This window comes from Emys orbicularis, chromosome 6 (assembly GCF_028017835.1).
Source record: "Emys orbicularis isolate rEmyOrb1 chromosome 6, rEmyOrb1.hap1, whole genome shotgun sequence".
Taxonomy (NCBI): domain Eukaryota; kingdom Metazoa; phylum Chordata; order Testudines; family Emydidae; genus Emys; species Emys orbicularis.
Window position 1 is genome coordinate 105,675,023 of NC_088688.1, and position 27,393 is coordinate 105,702,415.

The 27,393-nt window shown below is 38.9% G+C and overlaps 1 protein-coding gene across 1 annotated transcript in view; it reads right to left on the reverse strand.

Moving 5' to 3' along the window:
* The window catches only part of CNTLN (centlein), a 279,922-nt gene that overhangs the window by 38,322 nt on the left and 214,207 nt on the right, over positions 1-27,393 (reverse strand). Inside the window, exon 19 of the mRNA XM_065406475.1 lies at positions 3,729-3,920. Within this exon, the coding sequence (XP_065262547.1) occupies positions 3,729-3,920 (192 nt within the window). The remainder of the gene's footprint in view (positions 1-3,728; positions 3,921-27,393) is intronic.

A 27,393-nucleotide genomic window follows, 5' to 3' on the forward strand; every position in this document is an offset into this window, starting at 1 on the left:
TTCTTTTGAGTGCTAAATAAGCCATGATAAATCAGCCATATTGGGGAATGAAAGGAACTGTTTAAAATCCCAAATCTTTAATAGAATGTGTGTGTAGACTTATACATTACGAATAAATATTAGGGCGGTCAATTAATCGCAGTTAACTCATGCGATTAACTCAAAAAAATTAATGGCAATTAAAAAAATTAATTGCAATTTTAATTGCACTGTTAAATAATAGACTATCAATTGAAATTTATTAAATATTTTTTACATTTTCAAATATATTGATTTCAATTACAACACAATACAAAATGTACAGAGCTCACTTTATATTATTATTCTTATTACAAATATTTGCATTATAAAAATGACAAACAAAAGAAAAAGTATTTTTCAATTCACCTCATACAAATACTGTAGTGCAATCTCTATCGTGAAAGTGCAATTTACAAATGTAGATTTTATTTTTTTTTACATACTTGCACTCAAACAAAACAATGTAAAACTTTAGAGCCTACAAGTCTATTCGGTCCTACTTCTTGTTCAGGAGATAATGCTGCCCGCTTCTTATTTACAATGTCACCGGAAAGTGAGAACAGGCATTCACATGGCACTTGTGTAGCCAGCATTGCAAGGTATTTACATGCCAGATATGCTAAACATTCATATGCCCCTTTCATGTTTCGGTCACCATTCTAGAGGTCCTGCTTCCATGCTGATGACATTCGTTAAAAAAATAATGCGTTAATTAATTTCAGACTGAACTCCTTGGGGGAGAATTGTATGTCTCCAGCTCTGTTTTACGTGCATTCTGTCATATATTTCATGTTATAGTAGCCTTGGATGATGACTCAGCACATGTTGTTCATTTTAAGAACACTTTCACTGCAGATTTGACAAAACGCAAAGAAGATACCAATGTGAGATTTCTAAAGATAGCTACAGTACTCGACCCAAGGTTTAAGACTCTGAAGTGCCTTCCAAAATCTGAGAGGGACGAGGTGTGGAACATGCTTTCAGAAGTCTTAAAAGAGCAACACTCCGATGCAGAAACTACAGAACCCGAACCACCAAAAAAGAAAATCAACCTTCTGCTGGTGGCATCTGACTCAGATGATGAAAATGAACATGCGTTGTGCGCACTGCTTTGGATCGTTATCGAGCAGAACTTATCATCAGCATGTACACATGTCCTCTGGAATGGTGGCTGAAGCATGAACGGACATCTGAATCTTTAGCGCATCTGGCACATAAATATCTTGCGACGCTGGCTACAACAGTGCCATACAAATGCCTGTTCTCACTTTCAGGTGATATTGTAAACAAGAAGTGGGCAGCATTATCTCCTGCAAATGTAAACAAACTTGTTTGTCTTATTGATTGGCTGAACAAGAAGTAGGACTGAGTGGACTTGTAGGCTCTAAAGTTTTACATTGTTTGATATATAGTAAAACTAAGGAGTAGAAAAGTAGTACCTCCTTTACTTATCAACTTATCAAGTCCAAAGTTCTGTGTTTTCCCTATAAGAGTCGATAATGTCACTGCCTATGAAAGCTGTAAGGGATACAGATCCCAGCATTATTTTTAGGGTGAATGCTACAGGAGAAATTCTGAACTCAGAATCTAATAGTAAAAAAACACACCAAAAAACGATTTACATATTATTTGTAATCTGTACCTTTATATGTATAATATAAAACATTTATATCATACAACTGAACTTTACACACACAGGACTAAATCCTCAATCAGTTCTTACTGAGTTCTTACTCAAGGAAAACTTCCATTAAAATCAGCGAGAGTTTTGCTTGAACTAAATACTTGATAAATACTGAATAAGGTTTTGGCCAACAGATATAATAAATAATAGTAATAATAATACCTTACACGTATGTCGTTTCCTACACTGAAGATCTTACACTCTAAATGCAGACGCTTAATGCTTTGGGGTCTGAGTTTTTCACATATTTAATTTTACTTTAAAAAAATTAGAACACTTTTAAAGATACATTGAAAACTGATTTAATATCTTTGATACTAGGCTTCCATACAGCTGGTGTCAAATATTTTTATTCAATAGTGCAATATTTTCTGTCTGAAGGACCAAGAAATAACAACTTTGGTCCAAATATTTTATAGTTTCTACATGGCAAATGGAATATTTTGGAATACTAGGTTCATCAACATGCATGTTTCTTTGTTTGACGAGATGTTGGGCTGGGAGAAAAACAAATGTCCAGCATCCCACAAATGAAGATTACAAGATCTCGGTTTTTCATTTGTTTAAAGCCCCTGCACCCACAGAGGTCATGACCAGTAGGCTTCTGGTTGAAGATGACAATCAAACGTAAGGATCAAGTCAAGTCTGCTCCCAGATTAGCTGGAGAGGTTACCACTAAATCATGAGGTAGTAGTGGATTAAGACTAAATTGGGCTCAGAGCCAATACTCTGGAACACAAGAACTACCCACAAACCAAGGGTCCCTACCCCTCCAACTTGCTCGCAAGCTTGTAGCAGTCCTAGCTATATGCCTTGCCAATGCTACCCCTTGCTTCTGTCTCCTCTTCTTACCCTCACTGTTCCTTGCCTCCAGATTTTATGGATCCATGGTCCTCAACCCAAATCTATAGATCCTGCTTTAATCCACCCCTAAATGTAAGAACTCCTTTCCCAATCTGAGAGTTGTACCTGTGCTGGAATCTCAGCTTGTGCTCCCCTGGGTAACTAGGACTAACTTTCTTTTAAGAGAAACAGTTTTCAGATTACCAAAAGTTGTATTTCTTTTATCTTGCCATTTCTAACATAAACATATCAGTGTGGGTTTGTGTGTGTGTGTGTGTATATATATATATATATTTATATATTAAAAACACCTTACTAAAACAAAACTCTCCACTGCTCAGACTTCTCCCCATGGAGAGAGGCAAAGAGAACAAACAATATGTGACAGATGTTAATCACATCACTTCATGTTCCATGGGAAAGTGCTATACTACGTTTATGAGCATGGTATAAGAGTCTATATAGAATAGAACAGGATAACCTGAGATTCAAAAATCAGATTAACTAGTTATATTTTTTTCTTGTTACCTATTCCTTGCCTATTTTTGTCCCTTACCCATTCATCCAATCCTAGCATGCCCATCACCATGATATTTGGTCATCAACTAAATTATTAAGTTGAAATTAATTCTTAAAAATAAACTCTCTCCCCTTCTTCATTATTTGCTAGTCATATATGCAAGGATCTTTTTTTAAATTACTGTGCAACTGTTGGGTTATTTAGTCATTAGCATTATTGTTGTTAACTGCCACCAGAAATGCAACAAAAATAAGGGACTAGTTCCCTTTGAAGATAACAGTAATAGTGATTTATAGATAAGAAGACAGAAGGTGTTACATGAGTTACACAACCAGCACACTTCAATCTTACACTAGTCACTAATGCTCAGCTCTTTCTCACACAAAGCCTGAAATCGCAATTTCCCTCTAATAACATAGTTCCATTGCACTTTCAACAAGCTTTCATCTTGGCCTGCTTTGTCTGTAAAAGATCCTTTCACTGCAAGATTCACTCATTTGGTTATGTCTACCATCTAATAACAAAGATTATCTGACACTTAAATTCCTAGTTATGGGCTAGCCTATGGCAAATTGTACCTTTTTACATCTTTGAGACCGAGCAAATGAAATAATCCTACAGTAAGAGTTATCCTGTTAGCTGACTAATCTGTTCTCTCACCTTCAGTTTGCAATACAGCTGCTTCATCTCCAAATCTGTGTTCTTTGAAGAAGTAGGTGGTGTGACTTCAATTTGGTTAGAAGTCACAGGAGACAGACCCTCTTTCAACCTGGTAGCTTGGGCCAGATGCTCTAATTTTCCTTGTAAATCTTCTCTCTCTCGTTGCAACTCAGCCAGATTGGAGGTCAATGTCTGTTTTCCAAATAAAAGTAATAAATAGTCACAGTTACATTCAAAAATTATTATTTGAATGTAAATAAACAGACTCATGCATTATCTTTACTCTACATTACATATTAGTTGGCTGAATTCACTGGTCCAGACAGTAGAAAAATCAAATCTGGCAGTAAAGAGAAGTAACCTAATACAGAAAGTCACATGTGAAACCTTACAGTTTGATTGCATGTATTGATGTTTGTCTCATGACAGGAAACAAAAGTTATAGGAAGCTGTATAGTAACAGTGGTTACTGCTAAAAAAAAATGTTTACCCACAGGGCTGTCTGATTCTACAATTATTTCCTGTACTAAGTATCAGGAAATACCAAGCTATCTCAGATATCACCCTGTGGTAAGGATGGCTAAATGTCAATTTTGTTTTAATGGTGACTATTGTAAGCTTACTTGAATGTTCTGTTGACAACTGCTGTAAAACATACATCCTTTTCTTGTCTTTTGTTTTGATATTTGTAGGGCTTGTAGAGGTTAAAGCAAAATAGACCAGCTGCACTAAATATCTTCTGGTTGGCTGGTCTTTACTCATGTTGTGTTATTCCTTCCTTTTCACATATATGCACCATAGCCAGAGAGCCACGTATTCCATAACCTTGACTCTAGGGCTGATGTACTTAACTGGTAAAAGCCAAGCTGGAGCAGGACAGCATAACAGATGTTAGTTGTTTATTCCACTGGGTAGGTCTTACCACCCTATACTGCAGCCAAAATGCTTCTCATTTAGCAACATAAATGTTAAGTTCAATTAGCAGACGAGGCTTGTTAGGGATTTAGTTCGAATAAATAGCATGCAAACTCTCTCAGTCTTACAGTGCTTGATTGACAACTGACAAGGCCCATTTAATCAGTGAATTATAATATCACAGTACTAATTAAATATGTAATTTTAGAAATAAAAATATTTTCTTTAATTCTCCTATTCTAAAGAATACACAATTAATGTTATTCTGTGAACAGGGCACCTGGAATAATCTTTATGCCAGTGCTTATCTTTCACCAGTCTGTAGTCAGCAGAAAGCCACCAACCTTTAATGGCATAACAACTCTCTGCTACTTAAGAGGGTAACTACAGTACTATTTTATTATTCCAAAGAAGCTTATAATATGGTAGTTTAACATAAGGAACAATTAGACAAAATGATATTGAAATTTCTCAGAGGGGGAAAAAAATCTTCTGTGTGAAGAATCCCAATTCGAAATTGGAAAAGATACTACAGCTTTTAAATAGCAAATGTGTAGCTGATTACATGTTGGTATGTAAAATAATCGGTAAACCTAGGTACAAGCTATTCATATTTCAAAGGATGCTAGTACTGACATTAAAAGCAGAATTCTACATTGTTCAAAGTTATGCGCAAAATAAATGCTCCTTAAAATATGAACACTATACGTACATACTTAAATCACCTGAAGATCTGTGATGAAAAATATATCCAGGAAAAAAACACGCTTTCATGAACATATTTATGTTAATTACAGACAGCATGGGGAAGTTTGCACATTTTCAATGAGATTAAAAAATATTTATAGATACAACAAAATACAGTCTAATTTTTGAACCCAAATACGGATACCATTTCTGCACTCACATACACTTATTAAAGCCAGTGGGAATTGTGCATATATATATCGGAGATCAGGACCACTGCTGGTAAAAGGCTTAATCTTTCCATTTCTTTATGAGTTTGCTGTAATTTCATTACTTAACCACAGACCAACGGTACTAAGGTAACTTTTGACTGGAACTCTTTAATCTGTTATGTTATTCCCACCTCTCAAAACCCACAGGACTTAAAATGAGAACATCATGTGGGTAGAGGATTCAAAGTGAAGGATACTTAAACAAAAACAAACAAACAAACAAACAAACAACCCCAACCTAACAACAAAAAACAGCAGCACTTCAGAAAGCTGCAGATGTTAATTTATCCAGCATATGCAATGCTGCTGTACCCAGATTGTCATGGTTTGATGTTTCTATTGCAAATTACTCATAAAGACAAAAGTGGAAAATGACTAAGTTTGTGAGGAACAGATAGCTCTATGTTTGTGCTGTCTAACATCATGGGGGTTTAGCCTAGGACTCAATGAGATTCCTCACCCCCCCCCCCAGGACTGATAGTGTAGGCAAAACCATCAGAGCCCAAGTGTCATGGTCACAGTAGTCACAGTCATGAATGTGGTATCAAATAGATTAAAGGAGCAATAGGGGGATGGATCTTCCGAAGACTGGCTGCAAGGCAACAACTTGAATTCTTGAGCCCTAGTTTTTGGAATTTACTTGAACTAGGAAATAGACACTTTTCCGTCTTTAAAACACATACACATACAAACATTAAATGTAAGAGAGAAACCAGGTATGTGCAGAGGGGAAGAGGGGGAGGGGAGTGTCCAAGGAGCAGACAAGCAGAAAACCTACTTTTCCCATTGTGGACAGACAGGGATGTCCCTTGCAATCAGTGACTGCTGAGAGGTATGTCTGCACTACATCCCGGATCAACATTCAGGCAAATGTAGTGCAGTTGTAGCCATGTTGGTTCCAGGAAATTAGAGAGACATGGTGGGTGAGGTAATATCTTTCATTGGACCAACTTCTGTTGTGAGAGAGACAAGCTTTCGAGCCACACAGACCTGAAGAAGAGCTTTTTGTTACTTACCTTAAGTTCATCACTTTGATTTTTTTTTTCCCTTCCAGCAACAAGTTTCAGGTTGTTGAGCTGCTGTTGTTTTTTTAAACACTTCCTTTTTGGCCCTCCTAACATGCAGACAAATCCTGAGTGACAGACTTGCTCCATGGAAACAAGTCATGGGGCTGAGCAGTGAAATTTTCAATCCCAACTAGACCAGGTGTTTTTAAATTCAGGCTGCAGGTGCTACGCCTGTTCATAGTGACCACAGTCTGCTGCAGCCCCTAAAAGACGTTTACAGATTCACTGTGCACACACTTATCCTAACCCCCCTGCTCCTGGTATATCCACAGAGCTCTGTTCCATGGTGCACAGAAGAGTAAGTGGTGAAATCGTGGCTTTATTGAAATCAATGGCAAAATTCCCATTTGATTTCAATGGGGCCAGGATTTCACCCAAGATGTCTCTTTGTGCAAGCTCTCCACTACTTGGCCCCCTGCTTGGTAATTCTGCTACGTTTGGCCACTATACAGAGAGCTGCACGGTTGCACTGTAATTACTTTGCATATGGCAGACTGTAAATTCTTTGGGACAAGGAACCTCTATGACTGTACAGCACCTAGTAGAACGGAGCCTAACTGAGTTGCTTTAATATCAATATGAAACTGCAACAATAGGCCTCTGCTGTAGGTAACTATTTAGTGTTTGTTGTTGTGCTCTTTATACTATGATGTACATGACCTCTAAATTTTATATTCACAATATATATTGTGTAGAATTTATATCTGCAGTATCAAATTATTTTACAAACGTTTTCACCCTATGTTATTACCTGTTTTGTTAGGATGATTCAACTGTAAATAAATCAGTATATATATATATATAACAGTGCTTAGACATTTTATAAAGCGCAAATGGTGTTAGATTTAAGTAGCATTTCTTGCTATTACAAAACCCTCTAATCTTGGCAGCCAAAAGAAATTCAGTGACTGCAGAGGGATGACTTTTTCAGAGACTAGGAGCAAACTGACTTCTGGCTTTCTGAGAAATCTTATATTGAGGGTGAGAGGAGATGGGAATTGATTTGTAGATTTATATTGCAGTATATTTTTTAATACTGCATAGCTCCCACATCCAGTTACCTTTTAAAATACAACATTGCTTTGTCTTTCCTGTATTTTTTAAAGCATGCTGTTATTCTCCTGCAATTTTAACTCTATTGTAGAGAACAACAGTACTTCGGTCATATACAGTTCTTGTGAATATACAGTTTCAAATAATAACTGCATATAAAAAATAAAAAAAAGTCTATGACTTTAATACTGTAGTGAATATCTTTATAGTACTTTACAGTACTTCAGTGATATTCCCATTTACAAAAATGTGATAGTTTCTATTTAACTTTTCAGGCAAGGTTTTTAAAGTAAGTCTCTCTATCTGTAAACCTATTTTTCCTCTCATGAATAGACTCAATATCTTTTTATTGATGGGGAATAAAAAATAAAGGTAAAATGAAGACCGATAACATGCAGACATCTATAAATATGAAAACAATATATAAAAATATCCAACTGGAAAAGTAATCAAGTTCCATTCATGGCATCTGATCACATATAATTTTTTAGAAACAAGAAAAGTACAACTGCTTAAACTTTTAAGCCCCTGAGGAAGTTTTCCTTGTGGAACTACTGTTTGCCCTCAACAAACGGGTATTTTTAACTCCATGAACACAGACAGAAAATTAGAAATAAACTCTTTGATAACTTGATGTCCCATCTCTAAGCTGGACCAAAAACTGTAAAAAGGTAAAAAGTTCTAAAATGTAGACCTTATTAGTCATTTATTTAATCTAGACTTTTTTGAATTTTTAGTAAGAACTACCAGATCACTCATTTATAAACTACTTTCAGGCAAATGCAGTTATCAGCAGCCTACACTATGTTTCACAAAATGTCAAGTAAATGAAGGTAATATAGAGGACTTTTTACCAGTGCTTTAGCGAGTTGTTAGACTTCAGTAGCCTTTAGAGACCATTAAGTACTCTTTGGCTAATTGGCCAATGGTAGATTAATCCTCTTTTTATTCTAGCAGCACTATTTTAATACCACTTGCACTCTGTCAGTATAGTATCTGAATGACAAAATAATATTGTGCATGAATAATAAGCAGAAAAGTTAAATTAACATTTCATGTTTCATATGCCATACCTATGTGTCAGAAAAAAACCTCTTTTTAAGCCACTGACATTCAACTTTTTAAAACTATCTGATGTTGACAACTTATTGAGGTGAATCTTCCTAATTACTGCTAATCGTCTATCAAGAAAAAAAATCTTTCCTTGAAGTGCAGTTGTCTGGTATAGATGAACACAGCTCCAATGTGCATAGTAAAGACAGGCATGACACTTGAGGTATGCTACATTATTATGAGGTCATACTAAATATGGTTTGCAATTAACAAACCAGCTTTTAAGGATGTTTGAGGCACTGAAAATGCCAATCTTTCATGAAGAGCTTAAATTAGATCCCAGTAGAGAAATATAGATATCAGCTTATGGATAACAGATATGGCTCTTTCCCAATGTATTTTATTAATGAAAAAATATTCGTCCTATTGATAGTTGGGTAGTAGTATTGTTTCAGTTCAAATATCTTATAAATGCAGTTTACATATTGGTGATTATAGATCATCTTTTATCTATATAAAATACAACTTCAATGAGAGTTGGCAAAAATACTGCAATGATGAAGAATCAACATTGTTTTCAAAATCTTTGCATTTTTGATAATTCCTTTAAATAATGAGCTGAATACAAACAGATTTTTATTCTGCCTACCTTGAAAATGAAGGAGTTTTACCTGCAATTCTGTTGTTATATGGATTTGTTATTGCATCAAAATATTTCAACAGAAAGGCAAACACTTAGAACACTACATAATATAAAAACCTCAGATATTTGACTTTTTTGGACCTTGTCCCATATGAATAGTTCTTTACTGAACTGGAAAGGGCTGTAGAATTTTTGAATTGTAAAATTCACTTCATTTTACTCTTTGTAAAGTGCTATGTCAACACACAAATATGATTGGAAAAATACAATTAGTTTTATAATCATAATATTCCTCCACAGACAACAACTGTGCCAAATTTGGTGGTTTTAGCTTGCAGAGATTCATACAAACCTTTTCTTATAATTTATCTTGTGTCCCCAACCCACCAAAGTTTCACTCTGAGTTTCGCCCATAAGAAAATACTGTATATTAGGTTCCAGAACTGTCCTAAACACTCAAGGCCACCATCTTGTATTGGGATTCATGCAGGTGCAGCAGTCCATCCATGTGGATTCCAATGCAAGATCAGGGCATTAGCCAGGTGTATAACTTTAATTGCATGAGTAGTACTACTGAGATCAATAGGTCTTCTGCATGAATAAAGTTATATATATACTTAAGTGTTTGTAGGATTTGGGCCTCAGATACTGTACAGTGATAACTGCAGGCAAACAGTGTTGTATAGTTGTATAGGGTTTTGCCTAGAACTATTAAACTTCTTCAAATACATGACCAGTAAAAACTGTTAAAATTTTAAAAAGAAATAAAAAACATTTCTGAATTAAAATTAAATTTTACAGTCTTTTATATATTCGTAAGAATTTTAAGCAATTTGAATTACTTATATCCACAGACACAGTATAATTCAAAGCAACAATGCATCCATAAATGCTTAATGATTCTAAAAGGCACATTTTCAAACATTAGGTGCATGATATTGCAGGCTTACATTTGAGAACATGAACTGAACACAAATCAGATGTTTGTACATGACCAGTTATATGCCTTAGTGCAGACATGCATGCAAATACCTGATATTTACATGCACGTTGGGTATTTGTGCACAGAAGCTACATTTCACACTTAACATTGAAAATTTGTCCCTAAACATCCACACATCTGTATACACTAAAGTGCAGTGTATGTAAGGTACTGAATGCATGTGCTTTCTCGTAAATTGGAACCAGAATTCAAGTACACCTCTACCCCAATATAATGTGACCCGATATAATACGAATTCGGATATAATGCGGTAAAGCAGTGCTCCGGGGGGGGGGGGGGGGGTGCGCACTCCGGTGGATCAAAGGAAGTCCGATATAACGCGGTTTCACCTATAACAGGGTAAGATTTTTTGGCTCCCAAGGACAGCGTTATATCGAGGTAGAGGTGTACATGATGTTTGCTATATGGAAAAAAGTGGAATTAGGCATTATTTCTCTTATTTACACCAAATGCTGCAGAGAAGGGCAAGCTCACAAAGTTGGAAATTAGAATGTTTCAGTTTGGGTCAGTGATAATGTTTGCCATATCCTCCTACTTAATCTTACCACATCTAAGCACTGCAAATGAACTACTTACATGAGAGCCAGTCGGGGAATTTCTCAGTCCCTACAACTCATTACAAATTTAACAGCAGCAATACTAAGTATTCATATGTTTCAGATAACACATACTAATTTGCTGCACTAAAACTCATAGGGGTGCAAAAATTAATAATGCTTCCATCTGTTTTCAGTATAGCTCACATAAAATACATAGCAACTAAAATGAAAAGATTATTTTAAAAAAGGGTTTTTTTAATTTTCTTTGATTTCACTAAAATAATCTCATGTATTTTTATTTCCAAAGCACAGAGCATTGTATCTTCCTGAATGGAAGTGTGTATATTTTTAAAGTATATACCAGCAAGGAGGAACCAAAGTAGATGGATATACTAAAAATTCAGTCTTACAAATAACTCATACGCTATCTAGTTCAAGGAGAGTGAACCATTTTTGCTAGAATGTCCTCCAGACTCAATCTGAGTGGGTACTGCTTTTAAATGCTACCATATCTCCTTCACACTAACCACACCTTTGCTTTTTTTTCTGTTCACCTTGACTTGTCCCCTTCTCCCTCTGCCTTGCAACGTCTCTACACTCAACACCCCAATCCCATCTTGGTTCACATCCCACATGTCCTCTCTTCTCATATACCAACTATGTATTATAACTCTTCGTTCCTCATCTGCACACAAACTTCACTAGGTTCACGAATGGTGCATGTTGTATCAGGTACTTGGTCATGCTGGCCATTGCTGTTGCTGGCCCCAGATCCAGGAGTAAAGATTTAATTAAGGATGTGCTATATAAGGCAGTGGATCCCAATAGTGGCCTCTCAGTTCTCTTTGCTTTCCATAATACACATTGTCCTATGGCGCCATTTCAGCTGGCTCCATCACTACCAATCTATGAAAGTCAACTCAGGGGAGGAGGGATGTACTAGACCAGCAGGTGTTATTTTGAGCATATAAATATACAGGCAATCATAAATGGTCTAGCAATAGTAGAGCAGTGTAGGAAGAACACTTTGAAAATGTATCGGACACCTGCTACCTAGAGAATGAACGGTAGATTTGAAAAAAAGAATGAGAGTAGGGGCTCTGCCAGTGAGGTCCAGTGTAATGTCCAGTCCCTTGAGCCAACCTGTAACTGTTGGAAAAGAGTACAGTTCAGAGTACTGTCCCTGAACCCTGTTTCGGAGCTCCATCTTAAATGTTTGTAGATATCTGAAACTGAAGTTCCTCCCCAGTCTAATAACTGGAAGAAAGAAGATGCTTTGTGTCTCTACTTCCTGCTTAACAATCTCTTGCCTGCTGTGAAGGGAAGAGTCTCAACTGCTCTCCCACTCCCCACCTCTCTTTTTTGGACCTTCTCCCGTATGAATAGCTTTAGTGCAAGCCACTGCTAGTACTATGGGTTTTCCAAGCAGCAGCAACAAGAAAATAATAAAAAAAAGGTTTTTAATACATTTTTCAATTGGCCCTGGGGTTTTCTGAACTGTCTTGTTAATTTCATGCCAATTGGAAAAGATATGAGCAGCAGACCGGGCACTAGAGCTATCTGTAGACTCAGGGAGAGAGCATATTTGACGTTTTGATTCACATTCCATAGTCATCTTTGCAATCTTCATAGCTAGAAACGTATTTTTTTAATGAAAATGTAAATTCTGAAAAAAATTGATGTTTCAGGAGACAGAGTTGACACGGAAAACTTCCCACTCATCATTAAGCAAGTAGCTTTTTCATGACTTGGGCAGACAGACAGGTAGATAGAGCTTAGCAGCTGGGTGGTATGGGTAGGAGATAGAAGTATGTTTACACACAACTGCAGGAGGGCAGTTGATGCTAGAATTTCCAAAAGTTCCCCTTGTAAGTAGACAGACAGAATCTTCAGTTTTTCTCCTCTGGCTGGTTGCAAGAGGTGGCAGTCTGCCTTTACCCCTGTAGTGGCAGTACTTTTCTGCACCACCTCCCCACTTACTCCCCTGCACTGGAGCACATGCGCAACATGCTCCTCTCCAGAATATATAAAAATTTAACCCATCTCCTCTTCTTCCTCAAATAGTTATAATATTCATCAACTTTCTGTATATATAGAAAAGCAACACAGATGTTAATAGTACAATTTAATATTTAAGTGCATGTTTTCTCTGCATATAAAAATTCAGCAAATATTTCTAAAACTAAATACACTTCTACCCCGATATAACGCTGTCCTCGGGAGCCAAAAAAATCTTACCACGTTATAGGTGAAACCGTGTTATATCGAACTTGCTTTGATCCACCAGAGTGCGCAGACCCGCCCCCCCCCCCCCCCCGGAGCGCTGCTTTACTGTGTTATATCCGAATTCGTGTTATATCGGGGTAGAGGTGTATTTATATTCAAAAACAGATAGTTTAACCAACAGAAATGGTACTACTGTATTTTATTATTTTCAAACAGACTCCCTACTCTGGGTGTGTGTATTCAAAGAGAGTGTGCGTTTCATCCTCTTCCAGTGCCTGATCCACATAGAGGATAACAGCCTACTACTGTCACCAGTTACTCCATTAGCTCAAGTAGTAGACATCTGTGTTAGGTATCTAAAAGTTCAGACCCTACTGGTGACTCAAGCTGAGGACCAATATAGTTTCATGTGTTGGAATTTCTGTTTTCTCCCCACCCCCTCAAAAAGAAAAATAATACATCAAAAAAATATGTCAAAAGAACATTAAGTTTGCAAAGTCAAGTGCTCAAAAGTTAAAAAATGCCAGACTTATGCAACCTTAATGTGGCTCCTTTGTACATATATGTTATGATACAGGATAAGGTGCTGGTGGGCCGAGATGGTTTGTTTACCTCGAGCGTCCGCAGGCACGGAGGTAAACATAAGTAAACAAAGTGTCCCAGCGCACCAGCTGCTTACTCTGACGGGCTGGGACAGCAACTGGTAGGGAAATGTTTTGGGGGGGGAGAAGCTGGGGGTCAGGGGAGTAACCCCTGTCACCACCCCACATGACCCCACCCCTAACCTGGGACCCCCCCCACTCTCCCCATCCCATCCCTTCCCACCTTATCTGGCGAAGGCCAGGGGAGGATGTCTCTGGTCAGGTTGGAGCTGCTCCAGCAGGCTGGGCAGCGCGGTCGCAGCCTGCTCCAGGGGCCAGACCAGGCGGCGCGGCCACAGCATGTTCCAGCGGGCTGGGCTGGGCGGCACGGCCGTAGCATGCTCCAGCAGGATGGGCGGCGTGGCCACAGCCTGCTCTGGGGGGCGGGGCCAAGTGGCACGGCTGCAGCCTGCCAGCCCCGGAGCTGCAGCTGTTTCGGAGGCTGGGGGGAGAGCAGCATGGCCAAAAACAGAGAGACTCTGGCCGAGACTCTGGCCCCTCCTCTTCCCTTCTGGCTCTGCTGCCTCTCCTTGCTCCCTCTGTTGGGGGGGAGGGGCTGTGTCCCACCTCTCCCTCTCAATACCCGTTCATAAGCCGACCCCCTTCTCTGGTGCTTCCCTTTTTTACTAAAAAAAAATTGGCTTATGAACGAGTATATACCATACATTAAAATGTTCACAGCTGGCCACTAAATTGTGTCGGCCTCATTTTCAGGGTGAGACACCTAGACCAGATATGCAGAAGCGCTGAATGCTCACAACTGCAACAGAAGTCAATTGGAGCCACGATTTGAACATAGAATGCATTATAAAAATGCTATGTATTCTAGAAAATCAAGGCATAAGTGTCTGAAATTTGGCTCCCAACATTAGTAGATTAATTTGACACTTTTGGCCTTAATTTCTCAATGTCTCAGTTCCCCCTCTGTAAAATGCGAATAATATCACCTATTCTCACAGATGTTACGAAGATAATTTCGTTAATATTTATGAAGATACCTGGGTGAGCGAGTGCACCCTAGAAATGCCCATGTGGAAATTAATGATTCTGTATTCAGTTTAGGGTTTGGATGGTGTGCAGGAAGATATGTCACAAGGCTCCACATTGAGTGATGAGTATAAAAAGAAATATTGAATAGCACCAGTAAGCACCACACATCCTATGCATTGGATAAACAGGGGTCCTGCGGAAGAAATAGTATGTGATCATGCAATTAAAGATTGCATCATAATGCATATGCACAAGGGGGCTGAATTAAGGTTGCACAAGCAACCTTCACTCTGGTATTTTCTAATTTATAAGTGCTTGACTGTGCACCCTCGATTTTCTTTTCACAAAGTTTTTTTGAACATTATTAAACATATTGGACACCCCTTTCCTTGGAAGCTTATGCCAGCTAACCTAAATCTCCCTTGCTGCAGATTAAGATCATTACTTCTATCCTATCTTCAGTGGATATGCAGAACAAACGATCACTATCCTTTTTAAAATAGCCCTTACCATATTTGAAGACTTATCAGGTCCCCCCTCACTCTTCAAGACTAAACATGCACCATTTTTTTCATCTACCTCATAGGTCAGCTTTTCTAAAACTTTTATCATTTTTGCTGCTCTCCTCTGGACTCTCTCCAATGTGTCCACATCTTTCTTAAATGTGACACCCAGAACCAGACCCAATACTCCTGCTGAGACCTCACCAGTGCTGAGTAAAGCAGGACAATTTCTTCCCATAAGACATTCCTGATAATACATCCCAGAATGGTATTAGTCTTTTTTGCAACTGCATCACATTATTGGCTCATATGCAGTTTGTGATCCCTTATACCCCCCAGATCTTTTTCTGTAGTACTATTGCCTAGCCAGTTGTTCCCCATTTTATAGTTGTACATTTGATTTTTCCTTCCTAAGTGTGGCACTTGTATTTATTGAAGTTCATATTGTGGATTTCAGATCAATCTTCCAATCTGTCAAGATAATTTTGAATTCTAATCCTGTCTTCCAAAGTGCTTGCAACCCCATCCAGTTTGGTGTCATCTGCAAATTTTATAAGCATATTCTTGACTCCATCATCCAAGCCATTAATGAAAATGTTGACTAGTACTAGAACCAGGACAGACCTCTGCGGGACCCAGTAGATACTTGCTCCCATTTTGACAGCAAACTAGTGATAACTACTCTTTGAATACAGACATACAACCAGTGATGCACCCACTTTAAAGTAATTTAATATAGACCGTTTCCCTAGTGTACATATTTGTTTGTTTCTGTTTTGCACCATCTTTTTAAGTAACATTAAAGTGAAATTTTTAAAAAATGACAAGAGACAGGGAAATGAATACACTGCAAAATCAGCATGCAAATTTTCAGGGGTATCTCAGAAATAATAATATTTAATGTAAGTATCTTTTTAAAATTTGTGAATGTGGGACTGAAAGTCTAATGATATAATCTTAGTGAACTAAAATACGATTTATCAATACACCTGAAAAATACATTTGATAATTCTATTAGGGAATTTTGTATCTATTTTTCTTTGTATTATTTCAGCTTACCAAAAATTTAGAAATAAGCTCTATAAATTTAATCTTTTAAAAGGAAAGTACAGGCAAACCTAGCAAAGGCAGATTTTTCTTGATGACCAAACTTGTTGAAACACTAAAATAATGCAGCTACAAAGTGAAAACGATTTGTCTGCTGCTGTTTATTGTACCTTCGTTAACAATTTCACTAGTTTAGTAACAGAAGCCATAGTATATACTTCGCACATAACAGTACTAGTTATTTTTCAGGATAATTCTATCTTAAAGATTTTTGGAATAGATTTACTTTGAAAAGCTTTACAGATCAATAAATCCCATATTACATAAACCTACTCATGGTTTTTTTTAAACAAGTTTTACTGAGAAAATTGTTTACCTGAAATTTGATTTACCATTTTTGTTAGAAAAATGTCAACTTAGGTAAAAAAAATACTAAATAATTTAGTTTATATTGAAACAGAGGTAATAAACATTTTAAACACATGTACAGTATTGGTATTTTTGGGCAGTACTATCAGGAGATCAAAGTCACAAGGTTTTGTGACCACGGTGAATGATGAGATTTTAAAACACAAACATCCCTTGGTGGGTGAACTGAGGTAAGGAAGAAAAGTCCTATCGGGAATATAAGCAGATTCTTTTAGTCTAGGATGTATGAAAACCATCAATTTGTTACAAATAAAACAGAAATTATTGACTGATGTTGTTCAGATCACATTTACTGACTTAAAATATTCTGGTCCCAAGTGACTCTGTAAACAGAGAATAAAAAGAGTATGACTTTATTGTACAGGGTGTACTAAGTGATAATCATACTTTCTTTCAATGTCTAATATAAAACACAGACATTGTGTTAACAAATATCACTTGGCTGAGCTAGAAGATAGGACATAGGAATAAGACAGTCACGTCCAATTCCACATGGATTATCAGTTCAGATCCTGGTTTTTACACAGTTTACCTTATGAACATGATCCGAGTGACATTTCACAAATTCCTGGATAAATGTTGCTACACTCTGCCAGCAGAGAGACAGGCTGTGTCATGCACAGATCAATAATAGCACTGTGTTTCATCAGCCTCAAAATCAAAAGTGCTTCATCTGGCAAAAGCCATGGCCCTTGAGGATCTGACATATATAAACTGAATACCCTACACGGGTATGTCTACTACACAAGCTGCCAGGGTAAAGTAAAGACAACTCTGGAGATACACAATGAAGAATAATAAAAAGAGGAGTTTTTAACTCTGTTAGTACTAGAGGCGTGAACAGAGATCACAAAAACTAGCTGCTGAATAATGGAAATGAGGCTATTTAAAATTCTACAGTTCTTGACAGAAAAAATGGAATCAGGACAATTCAACACGTACATCCTTTTGAAGAATTTACTATAAAATGCAAATACATTTAAATTGCATACAAATGTTTATACATATTACAATACTTCTATAATGAGAATAAACTATATTTAATACGCTTTGCAAAATCACCTATTTTAAAAATTCAGCAGAACAGTTTTCTCTTCTTAGGAGAAACTCCTCAAAGAAAGTGGTATTGGGACCCAATCGCATCAAATATTTCCTGCAGGCTCAGGCCTTCACTCAGAATGTGATTTTAAGAACAGTGAGCTGAGCTATATTTCTTTCTTAATGCAGGTAGAATGTTTCTAGTTTTCCTCCGTTTTCCGAATTTTATTTCTCAGCCACAGATTTTGTAAAATTTATTGTCACTTGAACTCAGTGAAGCTACTCTGGATTTATTCTGGCACAAGTGAAATTATCATTTGTCTCACTGTCTCTGTCATAACACCTTTCCCCTAGTTTGTTTATTGTGCCACACCAAAAGTTTCATGTATTTTTTTTCACTGTTGGCAAGGAATGCTTTTAAAAATAATTGCAGGAAGCCAAACTCTTTAAAATTGGGACCATTGTCAAGCTGTCAGCCTAACAAGGTCAAGTCTCTCTCTATGCCTGTATTTCAACTGAAAACAGTTTTCTCTTCAGAATAAATATTTCACTGTTATCAAAGCTTTAATTCCTATTTAGCTTGGAAGTTTTTCTCGCAAATTAATTTGGGCAACAAGAAAAAATGTGAAAGACCAAAAATAGCTATTAAAAATATGTTACAAATTAATTGTAATGAAAAGTTGAACAAGGGGCCCAGTGAAATAAAAGACTAATGTAAGACCTAGCACCTCACATTAGACCATTTTCAGTTTGCGGAAGTAACTCCATCCAGGATCTCTCTTGCTTGAAGTGGTAACATCAATAGCCAAGACTAAATTCAAAGTCGTGTTCACCTCACCTCTGAATATCAATCTCCTCCCAATCACAAATGCTCTGTGGTTAATTACTCCACATTTCTCTCCCAGCTCTGACTTCCTCTCCCTGACTGTTTTTGCCTTCTCTGACTTAAACTTCTCTGGTAACTTCAATGCAAATATTGATTCCCTTGACTCTATCCTAATCTATCATCCTTGATTCCGCTATCATCTCTCCCAACCATACCTGCATGGCCGGCTCCAGCATTTCTGCCGCCCCAAGCAAAAAAACAAAAACGATAAAACCCGGGATCGCGATCGGCGGCAGCAATTGGGAAAAAAAAAAAAGCCACGATCGGCGGCGGCAGTTCAGTGGCAGGTCCTTCGCTCCTAGAGGGAGTGAGGGACCTGCCGCCCCCGAATTGCCGCAGGTGCCGCCCCTCTTCCTTGGCCGCCCCAAGCACCTGCTTGTTAAACTGGTGCCTGGAGCCGGCCCTGCATACCTGTATTTATTTCCTCAATCTAATCAGCAGTAATATCCCTTTCCTCTTTTCTATTCCACTTATAACCTCACCAATACTGACCAGTTCCTGCTTACATTTTAGCAATCTATCCACCAACTCACAAACGAAAAACAATAATTTGATCTCTTGGTCATTTTTCTGCTGGCCTCCCACCCCTGCCCTCTCAACACCTTGTAACACTTATTCTCCTTTAACTAATTTGCCCCATACTGTTTGTTGCATCTCAAATATACAGCCGAGCTAAAGACTCTCAAATGCACCACTCAGCACATCGAAAAACTAACAGAGTTTATTTCACCTCTCTGCAACTATCCAGAAATCTCAACAGTTGTGCTAATGCCTTCTGGGTTACAAAATCTAATCTCTACTCCTCCTCATTTCCAAAGGTCCTGTTAAACCTCGCTACTTCTTCCATACCCTTAATTATTTTTATCGTCTAGCTCCCCCTCTGTTCCCAGCCTTTAATAGGTCAAATGCATGGAATTCCTTTTCCTATTTTTATTTAAAATTATGCTATTTCACTTTGAACTCCTCACTCCTGTTTTCTCCTTCCTCTTTTTTAACTCTTTCCCTGGACCTTCCTCGAATAACCAAGTCCTTATGAAAAGGAATTCCTTTGCATCCTTTCCATTTCCTGCTGTGAGGTCCTATCTTCTCATTCCCTACACTATTACTACCGTTAACTACTAATTTGCCTTTTGTATCTTCTACAGCTTTCTAAAATCTCTGTATCCTTTTTTTTTTAAACTTTCCCTTAACCCTGATTACCATCCTCTCTCTTACCGTACTTCACTTTACGAGAGGAGCTATAGAACGTAGTCTCTGTCACCTTTCCAATCAACAATCACACAACAGTATCCCAGAACAACTGAAATCTAGGCTTTGGTTTTTTTCCCCCATGAGACAGCAATTGGTTTTCTCCTATCTTTCTACTACTGAAGACCACTACTCCCTCCTCCAGCACAACTTTTTGACATTTTGGGATGCACTATTCTTCCGCACCCAGGGCCGGCTCCAGGCACCAGCTTAACAAGCAGGTGCTTGAGGCGGCCAAGGGAGAGGGGCGGCACCTGTGGCAATTTGGGGGCGGCAGGTCCCTCACTCCCTCTAGGAGCAAAGGACCTGCCGCTGAACTGCCGCCGCCGATCACGGCTTTTCTTTTTTTTTTTTCCAATTGTCGCCGCCGATCGCGGCTTTTTTTTTTTTTTTTTGCTTGGGGCGGCAGAAATGCTGGAGCCGGCCCTGCCCGCACCACTTCCTGAGCTTCAGTATCCAATCGTTGTTTTACTTCTATCACGATTCTACCTTCACCCATCTGTCTCTGGTAGTGGCTTTTCCTGTGCTCCAATACCCCTCTGTAGTGTAGCCTGATTCTTGAATAACTTCCTCTCACCACCTCTACAATTCCTGTATAGCCATCACCAATTGATTCCAATTTTTGTTGAAATTGTCATCCACATTTTCACTTCCTCTCAATATGACTATTCAAATTTCCCCTTTTATAGCTTCAAGTCTCAACTCTCCAGGCTTCAGCAATGATGCTGCTGATGCCCAACGTCTCTGTATAAAGAAGTACAACATTTCTCCCACTCACTCTTTAGACAATTCCACCAATATTGTACATTTAAGGATCCAGTCCTTTGTTTTTAATACTTTCCATGAATTTGCTCCAGGTCTCCAAATGATGTTGTCTCACTCTATCTTCTCCACTTCCTCAGCTCACTTAAAACTGGCTTTTTTTTTTTTTTTTTTGCTCCCTTCAAAAATTCTGGCCATTGCTTATGCAAGAGTTGACTTCTCTGTAGTTATTGCTGTCTCTATTAACCTTCCTATCTCTCTCTGCTTCACCGACCTCCTAAATCATTTCAAATCTCATTTGAAAACATATTTCCTCCATTCCCTAATATCTCTCATCTATTAGTTATTATAGGAAGCTATACTGTATTGTATTGCATTCTAAAACTTTTAATTGGATAGACCCATCAAATTCCATGTAAAAGTGGTACTTTATATATATAGGAAACACCAAGGAGAAAGTGGACGATATGAAATGTCACAAAACATTTAAAAATTATTCTATATAAAAGCATTATCTACGCATAAGTTTTCAATATACACGAGTATAGCAATTATACAAAACATTTAAACATTATTCTATATAAAAGCATTATCTACACATAAGTTTTCAATATACACAATGAGTATAGCAATTATACTAAGCATGATAAACAGTGTACACAGCAAATGAAATCGTATATATATGTTTCCTGGAAGTTCATATATTGTAGATTCCTAGAATATAAGATCAGCATGAACCATTGTCATCTAGCCTGATCACTTGCAATAGGATTTACCTAATTTACCTAATAAATTCCTGTTTGAACTAAAGCATATCTTTTAGAAAAACAACCAACATTTATCTAAAAATTTCCAGTGATGGAGATTCCACCACAGGGGTGGGCAAACTTTTTCGCCTGAGGGCCACATCGGGGTTTCAAAACTGTATGGAGGGCCGGGTAGGGAAGGCTGTCCCTCCCCAAACAGCCTGGCCCCCGCTCCCTCCCACTTCCGGCCCCCTAATTGTCCCCCTCAGAATCCCCAACCCATCAAACCTCCCCTGCTCCTTGTCCCCTGACTGCACCCTCCCAGGACCCACCGCCCCTAACCGCCCCCCCGAGGCCCCATCCCCTATCCAACCCCCCCTTCTCCCTGTCCCGACTGCCCCGACCCCTATCCACACCCCCGCCCCAAAAGGCCCCCCAGGACTCCCATGTCTATCCAACTGCCCCCTGCTCCCTGTCCCCTGACTGCCCCCCATGGCCCTCTGCCCCTTATCCAACCCCCCCCGCTCCCCGCCCCCTTACCATGATGCTCAGAGCACCAGGACTGGCAGCCGCGCTGCCCGGCCGGAGACAGGCACGCCACCGTGCAGTCTAGAGCAGTGTTTTTCAACCTTTTTGTGGGCAAAGGCACACTTGTTTCATGAAAAAAATCACGAGGCACACCACCATTAGAAAATGTTAAAAAATTTAACTCTGTGCCTATATTGACTATATATAAAGTAATTCTCTTGAATAGGAATCAAATAAACACAAAGAAAGTATTTTATAATTACTTTATTATGAAATAGTAAGTAAACAGAAATATGAAAAATTATAAAATACTTTATTCAGTGCGCAACCTGGGCCTGTTTGGCTGAACACAAAGCTGATATTCTGGCTGGAATCGAAGAAAGATACACACGTAGCTCTTCGTCAACAGCTCTCAGTCTCTCTCTGTATTTAGTTTTTATAGCAATCATGCTTGAAAAGCTCATCTCACACAGATATGTAGTGGAAAATGGGAGCAATGTCAAAATAGCTTTGTTTGCCAGAAGGGGGAACTCCTTGGCAGTATCCAACCAAAAACTGTCCAAAGGTAGATCAGCAAATCTTAGCTTGAAACCACGATTTTGTCTCAGTTCAGTTAGTTCCTCCTGCTCCTGTAAAGTCATGTCCTTTCCACCAACTGATGCTGAGCTATAAGGGTCCCTAACCCAGTCAAGGCATTCAGTGGAGACTGAAGAGAAATAAAATGACAACTTCTCCTCGAGAGTTTTTAAATGTTTAACTATTATCTCACACAGTGCAGCAGTGTGAACACCTTGCCATTGCTTGGTGAGTGTGAACATTTCAAGATTGCCACTTTCCACGTGTTGATGCCAGAGTTGCACCTTTGAACGGAATCCATTTATTTTATCTGTACTTGTAAGCAGGTTTTCATTTCGGCCTTGCATTCGTGTGTTCAGTTCATTCAGATGATGAAATATATCTGCCAGGTATGCCAGCCTTGCACACCACTCATCACTTGCAAGCAGCTTTGCGTAATCTGACCTCTCATTTGTCAGAAATACTTTAAGTTCCTCCCGCAGCTCATACACACGAACCAAGACCTTGCCACGCGACAACCACCGGACCTCCGTATGAAACAGCAAGGTTTTATGCTTTGCTCCCATCTCCTCACACAAAGCTGCAAATATGCGACTTTTCACGGGTCGTGACTTTACAAAGTTTACCATGCGCACAACATCATCCAACACATGAACTAGGTCTGCTGGTAAAGTCTTGGCTACGAGGGCCTCACGGTGTAAAAAACAATGCGTAACAATCACATCTGGATTTCTTTCCTTCACTCTGCTTACAAAGCCTTTGGTGCGCCCGACCATGGCTGCAGCTCCATCGGTGCAGACACTTGTGCAGTTTTCCCACTTAAGTCCTCCTTGTTCAAGGTATTCTGATGTGACCCGAAAAATTTCTTCTCCTGTTGTTTTTTCTGGCAATGCCTTGCAAAAAAAGAAGTTTTCTCTAATTGCATCACCATCAACAAAACGCACATTGGCCAAGAGTTGAGCATGTCCACTGATATCAGTAGACTCGTCAAGTTGCAATGCAAATTTCTCACTGATACGGATCTTTTCCAAAACCACACTTTCGATGTCTGCAGACATGTCATTAATACGTCTGGAAATTGTGTTGTCTGAGAGAGGGACTTTGGCTATTTCCTTAGCTGCTTCAGGTCCGAGCATCTCCTCTACAATAGCTTTGCAGGCGGGAAGTATTAATGTCTCTGCCACAGTGTGCGACTTTTTTGACTTGGCTATAAGTTCAGCAACTTGATAGCTAGCTTTAAGAGCTCTTTCATTTACCTTTGTGGTTTTTCTCATGAAAGTTGCCTGTTTCTCCGTGTTTTCACGCAGGCGAACAAAATAGTCCGCATTCTTGTTTTGAAGCGAAGGGTGTTTCGTTTGGAGATGGCGTTTAAGTTTGCTTGGGACCATAGCACTGTTAGCTAGCTTTTCACCACACACCACGCACAGTGGAGTTGGTTTGTTTGCATCTCCGGTGAAAGTAAATCCAAATGAAATATAGCTTTCGCTATATTGCCTTGTGGCAGAGAATTTGCTTGAGCTAACCATCTTTGCTTTCTTTTGATCCCCACTCATACTTGGGCTCTCATCTGGCTCCAAATTTTGTTCAGAGTCCAGTTCTTTCCTTTTCAAAAACTTGTCCATCACTGCAGTATCTCACTGTCACTCAGTACTTACTGCGCTTGTCTCCTCCAGATAGCCGCTGTCCGTCACACTCAGCACTCTTCTGCGCATGTCTCCATCCAGATCCATCAGTCAGCGCTCTTCTGCTCATGTTTCCTCCAAATCCAGATCCATTGGCGCTCTTCTGCTCATCGGCGATCTACTGCGATGTCTCCTCCTGTCCTCCTCCTGTTAGTGTAACAGTGACACCGGAGCTATTTATAGTCCTTAACATCAGTGGTGGGATTCAAAAATTTTAGTAACCAGTTCCGACATTCAAGCATGGTTTAATATTTTTTTCCCACGGCACACCAGGCAACATCTCGCGGCACACTAGTGTGCCGCGGAACAGTGGTTGAAAAACACTGGTCTAGAGCACCGGGTCAGGCCGGGGCTCTTGCAGCTGTGCTGCCCGGCAGGAGCTCGCAGCCCCGCCGTCCAGAGTGCTCGCGGCATGGCGAGCTGAGGCTGTGGGGGAGGGGAGACAGCAGAGGCGGGACCGGGGGCTAGCCTCCCTGGCCGGGAGCTCAAGGGCCGGGCAGGACAGTCCCGTGGGCCAGATGTGGCCCGCAGGCCGTAGTTTGCCCACCTCTATTCCACCACAACCCTTGGTAAATTGTTCTAATGACTAATTACCCTGACTATTAAAAATGTATGCCTTATTTCTAATCTAAATTTGTCTAGCTTCAACTTGGATGTTGTTATATCTCTGTCCACTAGACTCAAGAGCCCTCATTATCAAATTTCTGTTCCCTATGTATGAACTTAGAGACATTTATCAAGTCAACCATTTGATAAGCTAAATAGATTGTGCTCCTGACTCTTTCATGGCATGCTTTCTAATCCTTTAATCATTCTTGTGGCTCTCTGAATCCTCTCCAATATCCTTCTTGAATTGTGGACACTGGAGCTGGACATAATATTCTATTAATTGTCATACCAGTGCCACGTACAGAGATAATATAACCTCTGTACTCCTACTAGATATTCCCATGTATACTTCTAAGGATGGCATTAGCCTTTTTGTCCACAGCATCTCACTGTGTGCTCATGTTCAATAGATTATCCACCATGACTCCCAAGTCTTCTTCAGAGTCACTGCTTTCCAGAGATAGTCCGTCATACTGTTATGGTATGAAACAACAACTTGGACAAGATACTAATTTCTAGTATAAATGGCATGTTGTAATGCTTACCCCATTAAAGGTTGTTAGGTGTATATTATTTAATCAATCTTTACTGGATGATTGAAAGTTTAAAATAATTTTCAGTAATTAATGTTGTTCTTCTGTAGTGGTTTGTTTTTTGTTTGTTTTTTCCATTGTTGCTAATTTTAAAATGCATGAAAGATTTTAAAACTAAAATAAACAGCAGGCAAAGGGACTATATCATATATAATCTCATAATACTTTCAAATGCAATAGATTTGTATTATGTACGCTGTTGTCTTGCAAAACAATCCACTTTTTTACATTCTCACTCATATAAAGGATAAACTAAGAAATTTATTTAATGGTAGATGAGATTGTGAGCCAGCTGGAATTTGTACAGTGCTATTTATATTACGGCACTGAAAGCTTAAGACACGAATGGACACTTTCAGTCTACCGTCTGTGCAATATATTAGCAGTTAATTACATTTTTTATACTATGTAAAAACAGGCTTTGTGAAGATCACGTTTTGAACATAACTTTTCTTATACCTGGATATAGTAATTACTATGGAGTATTAAACCTGTTTTGAATTATTACTGAGAAATATCACATTTATGGCTGTATTTTATAATCAATCTTTCTTAAAAAGGTACAAACAAGAGTCACAGCACATTGTTCTAATCCCATCACTACTATACTCTAAATACAACTCTGAAGTAAAACATAACCAGTATTACCCAAGATAAATTTAGAACAGATTTCTCACTCTTTTCCTACTTATGACTCCCAAACAACTAGAGCGACCAGATAGCAAGTGTGAAAAAATCGGGACGGGAGGGTGGGGGGTAATAGGCCTCTATATAAGAAAAAGCCCCAAATATCGGGACTGTCCCTATAAAATCGGGACATCTGGTCACCCTACAAATAACTGAACTCCGCCCCGTATCCCAGAATCCTTTGCACTACCCCACAATGTCTTGTCCTTCTGGATACACAGGGAGAAATTGTGAGGGAAAGAAGTATCTTCAAGAAGAAGGGGTTACTCAGTGGATAAGGACAGAGTGAAGAGAGGTGCTGTAGAGGAAGGAAGAGCTGGACTGGGTCAAGGAAGGGTGTGAGACAGGCACTTTCTACTCCAATGTCCAAAACACAAGGAAGTTAAAGAAAGATATTTCCTCAAGTTAACATGAAACATCAAAGACTCTTCATCAAAAAGCGATGAGGAAAAACTGTGCCTCACCTCAGGAGAAAGGAGAGAGAAAGCAGCAAAAGCAGTGTTTCAGGCAGAAAACTGCTACCATACCAGGAAAGAACTGTAATGACAAAGGGACATAGGGGATCAAACCTCACCCATAGTATGCAGCTCTGTCCGGGGTGGGTTGTACCTCTGAGAGATACCCAAGATATCTACCTCTTTTGCACTCTGGCAACACTCATATAGCCTGTCAGGGCAATACAATTTCTTGAGTTTAATTTGGTACTAGGAGCTCCTGGGGAGGTGGAGGGAGAAAGGTTGCTGATGAGTGGGGGAGTACTGAGTGAGTTAAGGGAAGGTGCTGCTGGTAGGGGGCAATATGTGGTAGGAAGAAATGCGGCTGCAGCTGCAGGATAGGGACTAGAGATGGTTGGGAAGTTTTCAATGTAACAGTTTTTTCTCAGAAAATGACACTTCATCAAAACTTTTGTCAAAGATTTCACAGGTCCAGGATGGAATTTAGATTCAAGGTCCTGCTTCAAATCAGGTAGAGTAGGGACTTAACCCAAGATATCCCTCCCTCCCCCCGAAAAAATTCTACATTTGTAAGTTGCATTTTCATGATAAAGTGATTGCACTACAGTACTTGTATGAGGTGAATTGAAAAATACTATTTCTTTTGTTTATCATTTTTACAGTGCAGTATTTGTAATAAAAATAATAATATAAAGTGAGCACTGTACACTTTGTATTCTGTGTTATAATTTAAATCAATATATTTGAAAATATAGAAAAACATCCAAAAATACTGAATAAATTTCAG